Source organism: Dermacentor albipictus, chromosome 7 (genome assembly GCF_038994185.2).
Source record: "Dermacentor albipictus isolate Rhodes 1998 colony chromosome 7, USDA_Dalb.pri_finalv2, whole genome shotgun sequence".
NCBI lineage: Eukaryota > Metazoa > Arthropoda > Arachnida > Ixodida > Ixodidae > Dermacentor > Dermacentor albipictus.
This window is the reverse complement of record NC_091827.1, coordinates 58,669,943-58,685,598: the sequence shown is the minus strand read 5'-3', so window position 1 is coordinate 58,685,598 and position 15,656 is coordinate 58,669,943. Positions and strand designations below refer to the sequence as shown.

Below are 15,656 nucleotides of genomic sequence, written 5' to 3'. Positions count from 1 at the left end.
TAGATGTTGTGTTCCCAAATTTCACGTGTGCTGTGGCACACTGGCAAAAAATTGGTGACTGAGGTGTGTTGACCCAATAACGGCGCTCTCGAGTCTGACAAGCTGTGGACTTCGTCTTAGGCCAAGCCCCCTCGTATGTACGAGATGCTTGAATGAGGACGCACAGCCGCGACTGCGTGTGCGACATGATTGCAGCAGCGCATGCACATAGAAAGAAGACAACGTAAGTGATTAGGGCTGGCACCAATTAAAAGTTTAGCTGAATTATTCGGTACCTTTTAATCTATTAACGGCTTTACGATAAATACACTTTGAAGAAAGGAAAAAAACTGCGCTATTTGAATTGACAGTTTCATGCAAAAATTCAAGTGTACTGCGCATTGTGCAAGTTAATCTGGACTTCCCCGCTATGCCGTGCCTCATAACTATATCATGGTTTTGGCATGTAATACCCTAAAATGTAATTTTCAGTTTTTAATTGACAGTTGCCTTTACTATTAATTGAACAATACACTGCGTAAATGGACATTCAAGCATGTCCAACACAATCCAACGCACCGAGGGAAGGTAAGAGGCCTCTGTTTACCTCCACTTCTTCTGGCTAAGAAAACACGTGTGCTAGAGCACACAAAGAGGAATTAAAGAAAACTAAATATTTCAACAGACTTTGCTGTAAGTGCAATGCACACGCACAGTTGGAACTTACTTTCAATTCCTCGCAGTCAATGCCTGCACTTGCCCGACTTTGGTCATGAGAGCTTAACCGATTAATCGCAATAAAAACAAAGATAGTTGCAATTAAAGTGTTAATAGATTAATTGGAAGGTTACTCAATCAATCGCCCAGTCCTAAAGTAAATAAGTAAATAAACAAACGAGAACGAAAACTCGGACACGATACTGTACTGATTGGCCGTTTCGCATAGCTCACACTGTGTAGGCACCCAAGCACCCTTCTCCCCTCCCTTGGCTTGCTGAGATGCTGTCACGCCGTGGTTCTATTCGTTGCAACAGAACTGAGCAGGGTGCCTGGTTGTTAGAAGTGGTCGGCTCTCCCACAGATTCCTTGAAAAGCATTTTGGGTGTATAGAAGCTGCTCTTTGTTGCCAAAAGTTTGTTCTAAATGGGAGCATTAAATGTGGGCTCGACTGCGCAGTCAGAACTCATGAAGTGGATATAATGAGTTACCAAATACAACAAAGTGAACTTAAAGTACGGTTGGCCATGCTTGATTTTGAAAAGTTTTCTACTGCTGTAACAAAACCAAAAATTCAAGGTTAGGTCGTAATTCAAGGTTAGGTTCATAATTAGGTTGTTCACAGTGATGTTGCAAAAGTTGTGGAATTACCTTCTGCTATCAATACATGGGCTTCTGTGAAAGGGAAACAGACAGCCCTATGTTTGTCTGCTAGGATAAAACTCTAGCCCTTCCAAATTTCATTAAGCTAATTAACTAAGAAGTATCCTCAATAGCAAATTAGAAACAAACATGTTTTGTTCCGTGCACTCCTTTGGACTGCGCCTTGATAAATCGTGTTTTGCTTCGTGCATTGTTTGGCTTTGCTGTCCAACCACGTTCACACCATGGATTGGAGGCGGATTTGGGAGCGGAACTACAGCTTCGCTGGCATTACAACTTCACAGAGTGGATTGGCCCAAGTTTTTTTTTTTCTTTATATTTCCCCATTTCATTTAAGAAAGTCCAGTTACTTTTCCCTATGCTTTTCCAGTGTTCATTCTTTGTTGGCTTCACGCAGTTGCGACGAACAAAAGTTGAACCCCCTCAGTTTCCCTTTTTTTTCTCGCAAAATGCATGCATGTCACAGTCACAAGAAAGTGTCACCCTGCACGTTCGTCTGTGAAGTACACTTTTCATTATGTTTTCGAGGTAACTAAACAAACAGAAAAAACGTGATGAACTATAAGGACTGAGTGGTCCAACTGTCCTTCCATGCTGAGAGCTACCACACCTGCTGGAAAAATCAGAAAACACGATACCCTTATGCACTAAGAGATATCGTTCGTGTAAGCCCCTGGGCATACACAACATGCATCGTGCATTTTTACACATAGCTTACCTTCATTCTTTTTTTAAGAATGTGTGTATGCTCTGCTACAAACCATAACACTGTATGTGCAACTTTTACTACACTAACACATTAAAATGATAATGCCATTCCTGCATGCAGAGGATCGTGCAGAGAACTTGGCATGCAAGAGAATGTTGAAGCCATCAATTTACCTGCACGTAAGCAGCGCAGAACATGTTGCTCATTGAGCTTAGAGTCTCCGAGATGCTTGCTTCGAGCGTGTGACTAAATGTGCTGAATAAAGTTGAACAAAACATCAGTAAACACCATGCCAAAGCTACACAAGTACAAAGAAAGTGCACAATGCCCACAAGAACTCTAAGTGATACTTTAGGCTCAAAAGCTAAATGCAACAATCAAGTTGTGCTTGAGTGGTACTAGCTAAATGCTGACACTCCCGTCACTCCTTACAATGCAAACAGTGCCTTTTTATGCAGAAATTTGTACATCTAATTGCTAGCGACATGCATAAGAATTTGTGTCCTGCATTCCTTATAGTGGCAGAGTACCTTAGTTAGTAAGCCACTTTGACTTCCCAACACCCAAAGACAGCCTCAGGGGCACAACAGGAATTGAAGTTTGGTTGTTATTACCTACTAGGAATGTTACGAATGTGACAACCCCATGTCTTGTTCAAAAGCCATGGTTACATGCTGAATGCAGCATTCCGATGTGTGTGAATAAAATGACCTCCTCCTGAATTTTTTCACAGTAGAACCGATACTGCCTACCCAAACATAAAGGTGAAGATGCAACACTGTACAGCATGACGGTGTGTTGACGATCGTGAGTTAGTGACTACAGCACACATTAGTACAAATTTTCTTGAGTGCCATTACCAAGAATATGACTGAACCACAGGAATTTGATTTCACATCCATCTGGCTTCAGATCTGGGTAGAATATTATTTGCTTTCACTTCCAATTTCCTTTTGAATTGGATAAAGTTAATTTCCTGATAATGTAGAGTGCTCAGTAATATTAATGTGACACTCGACCTTCATGGTGGCTGGTGCATTTTGTGCAACCGATAAGCACTGGGTGATCACTGGGGTGCCAAACGCATTCGCAATGCATCACAAGGACCCTCGCTTTTATTGCATACCATAATGCACCAGTTAGTGACTCAGGTGCTCCATGGCGACATAAAAGATATGCCGGCTGCCATGCAGGCCAAGTATCGCATTTCAAATGCTGGGCACTGTACAAGAGGTCTCGGGTGGTTAAGCACCACATTCAGGCTGTTTTTTATACACAGCCCACAGTTTAGAGCTCACAAATGGTGCAAGCTAATCCTTTTTTACTGTAATCTACCACGCTGGTGCAGAACATGTGCTACCAAGTGGGCTGGCCTCTGCTACTTGCACGTCTTGCATTTCATTGCTGTGCAAAGCTCAACCTTAACAGTTAGTCTGCTCTACAGAAAGGGAGACTTAGCAACAACTGGGCATCCATACAAGAATCGACAATCAGGGCCTGGTCACCAGATATCACCTATCACTACGACCGTCACACATGCAGGGTCAGCTCATTTGGCAGTGCATGCACAAAGTAGCCTCGAATGAGCGGTGCCTGCAGTACAAGGAGCTGACACACACCGAAGCACATCTCTCTCGTGCTCTACACAAGTGTGCTGGAGGCTGTACTATAGGTATCAATGCACAATATCCATACACAGGTTGAGCCCAATGCCAGGAGGACGATCCCATTGCAGCAGCACACAAGTGGAAGGCATGATGTGTCTTGCATGAACATCTGTATGCAGGCAGTACACCAGGAAACTGCTAATAAGCTGCATGTTAATTCTTCAGTTGGCATTAGCATTGTAGTGGCAGCTGTCCATGATTCAGCTTTATGGCAGCAAGGTGGGCAAACGGGGTGGTTGTTCGACGTTCATTTGGAGGACTTTTGGGGGCACAGCAAAAAGACGAGACACAAAGAAAGTGCCCTGTGTTGTCGTTTCTCTGTGTCTCGTCTTTTTGTTATGCTTCAGAAGGTTCTCAGTATTGTGGCATCTGCTATGTCACGCGCAAACGATCCATAATTCATGCCAGTGGTGCACTGCAGGGAGGCTTCCCTTTCCTCCTACATATCGTTAAGTCATACTAGCCCTAGTCCATCTGCCAGTACTGCCAGTACTTCGTACAGCGCCTTGAAGTATAATGTCATGCAAGATACATCACTAAATGTTTTTTTAGCCAACGGTAACGCGGCTCCCAACCACCCGCGCCTACAATGCCGCTTCTCCACCCAGCAAGCCACCGGTTGATGCTCATTCGTGCCCATGAAAACCCTTGGAAGTGTACACTCATAACCGAGCACGTCTTGCTCATTACAAGCATCGGTACCGCCAAGTAGTAAGCGGCACGAGTCGCGCAGAAGCCGCATCACCTAAATGGGCCACGCCCTCTCCCTCGAAACGAAAGCCTCCCGTGTCGCAAGCTAACTGCGTCAGTCACAAACGTCGCACGCACAGCATCGCACACCTTAACAGAGCCCTCAGCTCCTCGCTCGGTGCATTTCTGTGGCCGGCCAAGAGCGCTTGCAGCTTGCTAGCGCAATTGGTGGCCGTCGACATGGGGCTTCGGTTGACGGCCTCACGGTTGTGCATGTCGCTGCGGCCGGGCGTCGGGAGCTGCGACGCCTCCGTCAGCTGCTGGAATAGCACCATGGCTTTACAGTCGGTCCACTGAACTCTCTTAATTCACACCACGGCCTGTATTTCGAACCGGACGTCTATGCAAACTGCTCGCAGTGGCCAACGGGCTGAACTGGTTTTAAAGCTTCCCACTTCGACAGACAATGCACGTCGCAACGTGTTTCAGGCGCGGGAACTAACGATTCCGGCGAGCCTCTGAGACTCCAGATTGCGCACACCAAACCCGAAAAACACTCGCTCTGGTCATATTTTCAGCAAATTACTACACAAAAATTGCATACACAATTTTGAAAGCCGATACAGAGACTGTTTTTACTTTTGAACCGACAACAAATGTGTAAAAGGAAAAAAACATTCCCTTGTTTTGGCGCGAGTAGTGTGAGTCGCACTCACTGTCTACCAACAATGTGCTTCTGTTTTCGCTTTTGCGGCGTGTGTTTTCTCTGGCACGTGTGAGAAAAAGGTCATAGTGTGTGCCGTGTTCTCAATCCATCACTTAAACCAAGAATATGGTATGTTATTCATAAGCGCTCCCGTCTGAGTAATTCATAACTACAACAGCAGTAAAACTGGGGTAGAGTGACGTTTTAATCTGTAACCATCCTCAACGGGGTAGTCGTACAATCCAAAAGTGGAGGCCGTCGCTCTTGCAACGTAGGTTTGTGGTGGTGTGTGTGTCTAATCCTACTTTTTTTCTTGTGCGCAGGCCAAGGTGAAGGCGACGCAGAAGGCCGCCAAAATGAAGCGGATGATCAGCCTGCGAGACCAAAGGCTGTGAGTGGCGACTGTCAGTAACGGCGCGCGTCAGCTGTCATTCTGACACATTTAAAGGCCCCTGTCTCTCATCGGCATTCACTATTACTCGAAACTCGCAGAAGGCTGATTTGTGACATTGAGTTCGCGTTGTAGCAAATAATGACGCTGTATGAACGGGTAGGCAGTAAGGTTACGTAGTTCTCGCTGATGCCAACATTCGATCATCAGGCGAAACATATTATAGTGCATATGGGCATCAACCGAGCAGCTTAGGTCACAGTTACCTTATTTATTGTACATACAATAAGTTCTGTGTCGAAAGTTGTGAATCCGCCAGGCGAGTAGGAAGAGCTGTCATCGATCCTTTTGGGACGAACTTTTGCGCATCGCCTTTAAAGTAAATGCCTGTTACACAGTTAGGTGTGCTTCCGCGCCTCCTTTTGTCAGACGTGAGGCGCAGTTTAATAAAGGCTGGGAACAAAAATTGTGAAAATAAGCAATTCTAAATGAATAAAGTGTACGAGCCACGGTCACTCTACGGTTCCAAATGAGTCGTTCATAGCATCCATCCATCCGCCAACACTACCTCGCACACCGAGCTGTTTGCGCGTTTTCTAAGCACACATGGTGAAGGCAGCCCTCCTGGTAATTGCCGCTGGTAACACTGTGCTTGTAAAATCAGCATATAAAAGTGCCAGGGCCAGAGTAATGCAGTGATTCTATTATAGCACAGGGGAACGGGCTTAGTCAAGCTGTAGTTAAGCGGTTTTTTCCCACCACCCCCTTTCTCTTCTTCAGATGACTAACATCTTGATTTATTGATATTCTTTTTATTACCATTGGATCGACTATCATCCCAACTTCGTTATTGCCAGAATGGGCCAGTCACATGTGGTGGATACAATGAATTGGAACCGAGTGAAAGAACTTGTATTGGACTACAGTGCACAGGCAGATAAAGATCAAGATGGGTGTAACGGACAGAATTGCTTCTTCATCACCCATCTTTGCCCTCATCTGCCCTATCCTTGGCGGTGTAGCTTTTTAAGTCATGGATAACTGACTACCCCAATTCTTAATGATCCCGAATTAAAGGAACCAATGCTTTGTGCTTGTCTAGTAGGCATAAAGAATGCAATGAAAGGATCTGCTGCATTGTATTGGCTGATGCTTGTTCCTTCATGCCCCTTGTTACACTTGCTTATTTATCTTGTGTATGGAATTTTCAATTTTGTCCTTGTGCAGTTGAACTTAGTTTCTAAGAAGGAGTGTTGTATGACTTTTCAAAGGCGTGCTGAAGTCTCATCATATCACCAGTTTGGTCGCTGGCTTTGCTTCTACTCTTGCAGGAAAGCAAAGGATCGTCTGCCACCGAAAAAGAAGAAAAAGGAAGACCCTCATGCCATCAAAGTTTCAGAAGCGTAAGTGTTGGCTTTTCTTTTTGTGTGTGCATGCACACGTTCATTTAAATAGTCTCGCTCACGATGTATCATTCAGTGTGTGAGCTGGCAGCATGGCTTGCTCATTGTTTAACCTTTTTCACTTGTGTACTCCTTGTTTATGCAGCGAAGCTCATTATTCATACCAGTTTGTCAACTAACCATAGGCTTCATATTTAGGGTGCAGTGATTGGCGAAAAGCATGAGTCTGTTGATTGCGTACCTCCCAACTCTCCCCACTTTTCTGAGAAGTTTACAAATTCAGACTAGGTTTACACCGTTTTATGAATGTCTTATCAAGTTTTAGGAAAAATAATTTGGAAAAGTAATTTTAGGAAAATAAATTTGTTTGGAGAAGAGTTAGCACACCAGTCTGACCATTCCCTTCACAGTTTTCTTTCTGATTGTGTACCTGCTTCGAGCAGACATTTCCTAAAGTATGCGAAATTGGCTATAGCAAAGTCACTGTCATCTGAAAACAGTGCGTTATTTGTCAGTACATTTGCTGTGCCAAGTTCTTGCTGCCTGTGTGCTGCGTCTAGAAGTAAATCAATGTTTATAAAGTGTGTATGTATCCTGCAAGAGGTGTGTGTGAAGGGCAAACATTCAAAAAGCAAATTGTGCTATTCCCACCTCCCCCATCCAGTGTCGTGCCCACGGAAATTTTTACAAACTTTGAAGTGCCCAGGTTGCCAGACATGGGACTCTAGCATTACCCAAAGCCGATAAAACTAACCACGAAGTTCCAGCTTCGCCACAATAACAAATAAGGAAGTAGATATATAAATGTGCAGTAAGTAAAACCATGTAAACAGCATCTTCACTTGAAACCTTTATTTTCAAATTTGAACACTCCTTAGAACGGCAGAAAGCTGAGCTAGTTGGTAAGGACTTATTATGCAAAAAAGAGGTGAGGCGTGCAGACAGGACACAAGAGTAGAGAAGTGGACAACACGTTCGTGTTCGTGGCATTCATGTTGTCCACTTCTCTACTCTTGTGTCCTGTCTGCACGCCTCACCTATTTTTTGCATGTTGAGCACTCCTGTGTGGGTGGTATGTGACAAGGTATTGAAGTCAAGTTTCTGTTATTGACTGGTGGTGTGTCAGAAAACCAAACCATGCAGATTGATAAATACAGTTTGAAACAGGGTTTCAAAATTTCTGTAATTGATGAAATCTGGCTACTTATGCATGAAACTACACCCTTTCTAAATGCCTAGTGTATATTGTTCATTAAAATTCTTTGCAATTTACTACTTATTTAAACACATTGCACCTGCTTCACTTTGAGCAGTGTGAAAGAAGGCTTTGCAACATGCATTCATGAAAAAATCTGCACATTGATGACTCACCTTTCTGGCCAAATAAAGCCTTTTTTCCCCCTATGCCTGGAACTCTAAAATAGCATGTGTGAAATACAGAAATGTTGCATTCAACTTTGTTCGAAATAAAACATGAAAAAAGAAAAAAGCTGCACATTAGTCAGCCATGGAGCCACAAAATACATTTTTGAAGCAGAGACAGGGATTTCAGATCGTGTTGATTTCAATTAATTTACTTCCACACCATCTAAAAAATTAGTTCGAGTTAGATCAAGTATATTTAATAAACATTGGCATCTTTAGACTTGTGAACACAGTTGACCTAAAGGAAAGGTGGGTAACCATATAGGCGCTTTTCATAATTCACAAGTGCACTTCTCTCCAATGCACATTTGCCCAACTGTTGGCAAAATTGGTACATAGTTCAAATGAAAACAAAGTGTCAACTCTGCATGCTGGTGCTTGTGCCTTGTGCATGGTTTCATGATGCGTACCATGTCTACATTTTCCATGTCACAATACAAGCAAACCGTGCTTGCGCAAGTTCTGTGCAAAAATGACTATGCCGCCATTAGTTGGACAAACTGCCTCACAAAGCTAGCTTTGCAATTATGAAAAAGGCCTGTTGTTGAGCAAGAAAATGCAGCATACAACAAGCTTTGCGCAGACTGTAGAAGACCTGGAGGGTCAAGACAGAGGTTTGCCATCATCAGCACCTGAACAAAAGACTGCAATATTCTGTGGCACTGCCAGGTTGATACTTCTAACAGTGCAGTATGGTGCAGTTCTGCACATTAGCATAATTATTATCATTAGCATAAGCACATTAGCATTAGCACATTAGCATAACATTATCGTTAGCCTCTATAACTAGTATCACCTGCTGTTCATAGTGAAAGCATTTTATGCATAGTTTCTTATTGACCACAAAGCAGTGTTTGTAGTGTCATATCTGATAGGAGAGTGCATAAAGCACTTCGCAGGGATTTTTTGGAGTTTTATCAGATTAAGTACAGGTTGCCGATCTGTGTATTGAGACATCATGTAGACATTGTTTACGTGCTATCTGAGCTCGATCGTGAGATGTTTCCTGTGACGTAGTCCGCATAACTTATGTGAGGGTATAATGCATTGAGCTCTGCGTCTATTGTACACGTATTGCTGCTGACAGCTGCAGTGTAAACAAACGGAATTGAAGCACCAAAGTGCCAAAGGTAAAGAAAATTTGCTGCAACCAAAGTAGAATGAAATATTGTCAGAGTTCGGGCTTGTTGGTTGACCAACCTGAATTTTGAACAGCGTAATGCAAGACTAGGACACACACGATGCTGTGCGCATCTTTTGCTGTCACTGTCCTGCACTACGCTGTTCGATATTCAGGGCGAAATAATTGGATTGCTTGCACAGGTGTACTGCACGCCTGATACATTTCCTTGTTTCTTGTGTCTGAAGGCCACACTACTCCTCGGCGCTGTTCTTCAAGTACAACACACAGCTGGGGCCCCCATTCCGGATCCTGATCGACACAAACTTCATCAACTTTGCCATCAAAAACAAGCTGGATGTCATCCAGTCAATGATGGACTGCCTTTATGCCAAGTGTAAGTTAGCAACTAGCCTGCGACACAGAGTTGTGCATTGTAACAACCTTAAAGTTGCTAGATGTTCCGCAAAATCTGCTAAAGCGGCAAAATCGTTAGCCGGCATAGTTAAAGGTGACCGATAACCAGTCAGTCCTTCTTCTAGCTATTTTGAAGAGGCACTAAAAAGCAAAATAAGTTTAACTGTATTAGTAAATTAATACAAATATAATACAATAAAAAAAACACTTTTACAATCTGGGGAAGGAATGATATGCCAGAAAAGATGCAACGAACAAAAGACTAGCAGCGACGCTGCCTTGAAGGAAAGAATTGAATTTACTTCCCCTTTGTAGGCGCTGGCGCTCGAGAACCCTTTCACTTTTCCATAGATTTTATCACAGCTCGCTTAATCAACCACCATATATCCTCCCCGCAGCCCGAACATCTCATCGTATACGCCACACTTTTCAAGTGGGCCGCTCTCGCATGCGCACTCTTACCTTTTCCGCCTCATTCTTTTGCCATGCCGCTACAGATTGGAACAATCTGCCCCACCAAATCTCCGCCATCACTTGCCCTTCTACGTTCATGGAGAGTGTCACTGCGCACTTTTCACAATGAAAATGATCTGTGTTAACAGACTTATATGCTCGTGCAACTTTAGTTTGTATTACTTAGGTCTATGTATTTGCGCTGACGTATGTAACACTTTAGCACATGCAGTTTTTTGTTGTTGTTTGCGTGTTCAGTTATGTATTATGCAAATTATGTACTAATGTATTCCCACCTCTTATGTAATACCCCTGTCAAGGGGTCTTTAAGGTAATAAAATGAAATGGAAAAAAAATGAAATGAAATGCACCAGTTCACCGTGATGTCATGGAATTTTGCGGCACCTGCTGGAGCCTAGTTCACGTTTTTATCAGTAAGGATTGACTACATTGTATTCTAATTACGCTAAGACTAAACTTGGCAAGTTTTGAGAATGTTCACTGCACTACAAGAGCCCAAGTACAAGAGAGTAGTACTTTGAAATTCATGACATAACACAGACATACCGGTGCTCATGTATTGCCACAATTTTTTTTTTTAATTTGGCTTAATTTTGTTTTATAGCAATTAACCTGTTACCATCAATTAGTGATAATAAAGTTTTGAATGGGTACTTTGTCAGTCTAAAGTAACTTTTTCTTTAGTGTCCATTTAATGTCAGTTCCTTGCAAAGGATAACGTTTACAAAGGACAGCGCAATGTAGCTAACTGTTGCTCAAATCTTGTCCATCCTAACAGGCATCCCATACGTGACTGACTGTGTCATTGGTGAACTTGAGAAGCTGGGCAGCAAGTACAGGGTCGCTCTCAGGTACGTGGTACAAGTCTATGAGGAAAGGTCGCAAGCATTCATGTTCAGGTTGTGCTGTCATGCACGCTGCGCTGGGTTTCATCCTGTACAGATATGCAAAGCCTGCAAGAGTGCTTCTCCACACACATCTCATTTTACCTAACCAAGACGGTGGACCTTAGACGAAAATCATAATTAAGGACCGGGATAATGTAATAATTCCATTCTAATTATTGTTCTTCTTGCGCTTCGTCAGTGGTCCGAGCTTCACTCGGCCTACCATCCGTTATCGCCACAGTTGGCCAGTGATGAGCGCTGGATCACGATAAAGGAATAGAATTGAGTGAAAGAAATTGCTAGATTGTATCAGCCGCAGTGTCAACATGCGGGCTTGCGACATCATTCCCGCCGCTGTCCGTTCCCTGCACCACCCCAATCTTTCAACATGCATGCCTTAACAGTGCTGTTAACGGGTGTGTGGACAGGGCTAGTTAAATGTGCGGGAAAGCTTGCTTACAGTAATTTTCACATCGTCCGTTCTAACCCCCCAAAAATGGAATTGCTTCTTTAGATTTTAATATCTTGGTGCATAAAGGAGTGCTCTGCAAAACAAGAGAAATTCAGCTACAATTTACTTCTGTCGATTCGACCCTGACAGCGCCAACAAAATGGATCTAACTATCTAAGGGGTCGAATTAAACAAGGTGCAGAAAAAACGCTGATTCATTTTGCAGTATTTGCCCGATTCTAACACACCCCCAAACCAAATGTGTGTCCACTTCCTACGTGTCCAGAGGAGAAATTTCACTTAGAAATGACATTAAGAGTACTGTACAAAGTAGAAAACTCGCGTGCACCTGATTTTTTTAACAAGAAAAATGGCCAGTGGTCTATTTATTAGTATGTGTGGCACAATGATGGCCGGCTTAGGTTCATCGCAATACATCAGTGTTATGCGGTAAAACATACGAATGCCTCAAAGGTGGTTTTGGTTTCGTATCTGACTGCATCACTCCGGCAATTCTCGGCTCAATTTACGTGCAAAAAAGAAAGGCACACGTCAGAATCAGGTAAATAGCATAATCAGATATATTGTAAGCTACAGTTATTGCTTGAAAATGAGATGGGAGATGAAGTGGGTTCAACGCATTCGCTGGCAACCTAAGCTCCGCGGTGACAAACAGTGCCATGGAAGGGATCGCTATTGGGGTCACCATAGAAACCATGCAACACTTACAGGGGCTGCATCAGTGCCACCAACAGCCAATCAGGTGTTTTGCATTGTTTCTTAATGTGTTCCACCAAATCTCCGAGGCCATGGGCTCGCTGCCTTCACCAACCATGTCCTCCCTCATGCATGCTCGCGCGACTGTTGTGTTAACAATATATGTATGGGTATTTTCCTGTTGATGAGGCACCGACCTCAAGAGTGGAAAACAATTGTACCCAGCAGAAATTTGGCAAAGTACTAATGTGCCCTGTGTGCTGAAATGTTCATATCTGTGAACATCATTCGTGGCTTAAAAATATCGCATATTGAAAGCAGGCAGTAAATGCTTGGGATTAGATTATAACATTGTCAGTGTTAGTCAGCATGTGAACGCTAAATTTTGACTGATGCGAAGTCATACCAGTGCAAGTTGGCGCAACATTGAAAAGGACTAACAAATCAAGTGTGCGCATCGCAATGCTTTTGAGACGGACCGTACACATTGTCGACATTAACACAGCCATAGGTGCTAAACAAGTGTGAATTATAATGTGTGGATGCCACCACTGTGCATGATTAGTGCATGCCCGCTTGACTAGGGACTGTACTGTACAACACAAGAATGGTTATATCTTTGTTGATCAAGCCTTCATAGCCCCGCAATTTTCTCAGTCTGAAAGTAAACTATAGCTAGCGCTTGATCTGCATATAGACGAAGTGCCTCAGTATATAACGGAATCATGTAACCGTATATGATAGCACACCGTAAAAGTAGAGCTGTGGCAGACGGACGACACTTGAGCGTACACCGTAAAACCTCGATTACAAATGTCTTGGGACGACTCGAAAATGTGTGTCACCCAAAGACGTCTGAAAAATCTAGAAATTAATTTATGCAGACATTTACTGCTTTGCTAGTAAGAGCCTTTGACACTTTGCTGGCTGCACAAGGCATTGCTGCTGTTTTAACTCCAAGGGCAAAACTGCAGGTCAGCACTAGAACTCTGGTGCTACATAGCCATAGCTGGCTTTCTTTTTTTTTTTTCGTACATTGGATGCATGCTTTTGGCAGGCCACTATGTGAGGCAGCTGCGTCAGAAATGGGAGAACACAATAGGGCAATACTTGCCTGCACTGGCTGGCTACATCTATCACACTTTATCATTTTTTACAACAGCCATTTCCCCCTGAAATTTCTTGTTGTATTACATGGTGCAATGCTGCCATCAATGATAATTTCAGGATTAAGTGTTGTGATGTCATTAGGAAATTTGCGGGCATAGGACAAAGTCAGCTCGTGCAAGACAGGGGCAAGTGAAGCTCACCATGAGAGACCTTAGTTGTGCGGAATCCTTCATCTGTGCTGCCTCCTTGAGGGGAACACTCGCATAAAGATTGCTCCAGACGTGTTGAAGCAGAGTTGTCTGCCGGGACCTCTCTTATTCTCGTCCTTACAGGATAGCCAAGGACCCGAGGTTTGTGCGACTTCCTTGCCTTCACCGGGGTACATACGCCGACGACTGCCTCGTGGAAAGAATCACACAGGTGTGTTTTTTTTATTCCTTCCTCAGCAACCATGGTTCAATGAAGGAGACTCGTATTTTAGATTTTGTGCATAAAATGTGCATACCCATATTTCCGGAATTGAGCGCTACCACATAAGCACATACTTCGAATGCCAGTGAAATTGTTCTCCCTCATTGCATCGGGAGCTTGTGCAGAATCAAGGACAAAAGTTAATGACGGCAATCGCTGTCAAAAGAAAAACTTCATTTTCTCCTCTGTCTTGGCGCACATTTCGTAGCTATATTGCAAATTATGTAGTTCAACAAGCAGGTACCTCGGTGAAGCTGCCCAATTTGGGCTGCATGGCTAGGCCGTCTCGTGACACCTCTGGTTCATCCGACCCCAACCAGACATGTCCCAATCCATGTACGCTACATGCCAAGTGTGCACATGGACTGCAGAAAATAAGTCGGGGCCACACGTGTCGAAGACCTTGATGAAGCTTACAATCGTATTTGAGAGACCTGTATGTCACTGCCCTCTTTGTGAATGCTGTTACATTTGTAGTGGTATCAGTGGCACGGTTTCTCTTCCAACAGCACAAGTGCTACATCGTGGCCACGTGCGACAAAGACCTGAAACGGCGGATACGCAAAGTGCCCGGTGTGCCCATCATGTACATCTACCAGAGGCGGTGAGTACGGTGTGCTTATTATAGTACGTATTCACACAAATGTAATGCAAACCCTTTTTGTGTGTCTGGTGTGCCTAATTACGATCTTTAGGAAACACCTCACTGGACTCGTGAGACAAATATAACTAGAGGTTTCAAAACAACCATGGCTGAGATAACGTTACAGTTACATTCCACTTTATAGTCCTTTTGACACCTTGTAAGCAGTAACAATGGCGCTCTCCCTACATTATTACCAGGATCAGCTTGTCCTGAGCAGCGACTGATAAGGAAACGGAATTGAATTACGCTATACCAGTCCAGCTGCTGCCCTCAGCCTTGTTCTAACAACTGTAATGCTTTTTCCTTTCCCCCTTTGTTCCAGGTTTTCCATTGAAAGAATGCCAGATGCATATGGTGCTCCAAAGATTTGAAGTGGCTGACAAGACCTCTGTTTTCAGTCTTGTGTTAATAAAAACGCAATCTAAGACGGCATGCAGCTCTTCTATTCTGCAGTGTTGTGGTCAGAACACCATGCCCCAAGGCCAGCATGCGCGTACAACCAGTACATGAAGAGGCAAGATAACCACTATGCACCACTGATAAAGTTAGGTGCATAGCAAAACACTTCCCTTAAAGTCATTGTCTGGTTGCACTTCTCTCTGTAAGTTAAAGGGTGTGTGCATATTTTATTTAGCAATTCACAATTCAAAGTTGCTGAATATTTCTGTTCAAATAATACTGTATAAATAAGGGGGATTTGTTGTAGTTCGCAGGGAGAAGGACCAATGCAAGCGCACACTTCAGCTTGCACTACTGCTGGAAAGCCATAGTTGTTGTCCGCCTGCACCAGTTTGCAAGCAAATGCATGGATATCGCTTCTGTACAGTAGTTTCCAGTCATTCAATTCATTACATAAGTATGCCCAGCTTTTTACGTTGTGGGGTCTCAAGCATGCTCTCGGGACAAAGGAACGACAACACAGTAGTGCAAACAATCTAGAGAGCATTCATTGCGCCTTTTATACACTAATGCCTGCTAGCCAAATTACTACACGTAGAACATGCCAGTGGGCC

At 43.5% G+C, this 15,656-nt stretch overlaps 2 protein-coding genes across 2 annotated transcripts in view; one reads left to right on the top strand and one right to left on the bottom strand.

Annotated features, from left to right (window-relative positions):
* LOC135912677 (retinoblastoma-like protein 1) overlaps window positions 1–4,941 on the bottom strand; it is a 41,806-nt gene extending 36,865 nt beyond the window's left edge. Inside the window, exons 1-2 of the mRNA XM_065445188.2 lie at window positions 4,576–4,941; window positions 2,242–2,323 (exon numbers count right to left, since the gene is read on the bottom strand). Of these exons, the coding sequence (XP_065301260.2) occupies window positions 2,242–2,323; window positions 4,576–4,760 (267 nt within the window). The 5' untranslated portion in view covers window positions 4,761–4,941. The remainder of the gene's footprint in view (window positions 1–2,241; window positions 2,324–4,575) is intronic.
* Window positions 4,942–5,110: 169 nt separating this feature from the next.
* Window positions 5,111–15,075, top strand: Bka (FCF1 rRNA-processing protein Bka). The gene is made up of 8 exons (XM_065445189.2): window positions 5,111–5,260; window positions 5,455–5,522; window positions 6,854–6,925; window positions 9,719–9,867; window positions 11,140–11,212; window positions 13,859–13,946; window positions 14,507–14,601; window positions 14,966–15,075. Exons 1-8 carry the CDS (start codon window positions 5,258–5,260, stop codon window positions 15,012–15,014), a joined length of 597 nt encoding a protein of 198 aa, XP_065301261.2. The 5' UTR covers window positions 5,111–5,257; the 3' UTR covers window positions 15,015–15,075.
* Window positions 15,076–15,656: the final 581 nt, after the last annotated feature.

Excerpts from the sequence above, each read along its gene's own strand:
- Bka (XM_065445189.2), top strand. Across the intron at positions 5,523-6,853 it reads AGCCTGCGAGACCAAAGGCT|GAAAGCAAAGGATCGTCTGC; the intron begins GTGAGTGGCGAC and ends CTACTCTTGCAG. Across the intron at positions 6,926-9,718 it reads GCCATCAAAGTTTCAGAAGC|GCCACACTACTCCTCGGCGC; the intron begins GTAAGTGTTGGC and ends TTGTGTCTGAAG.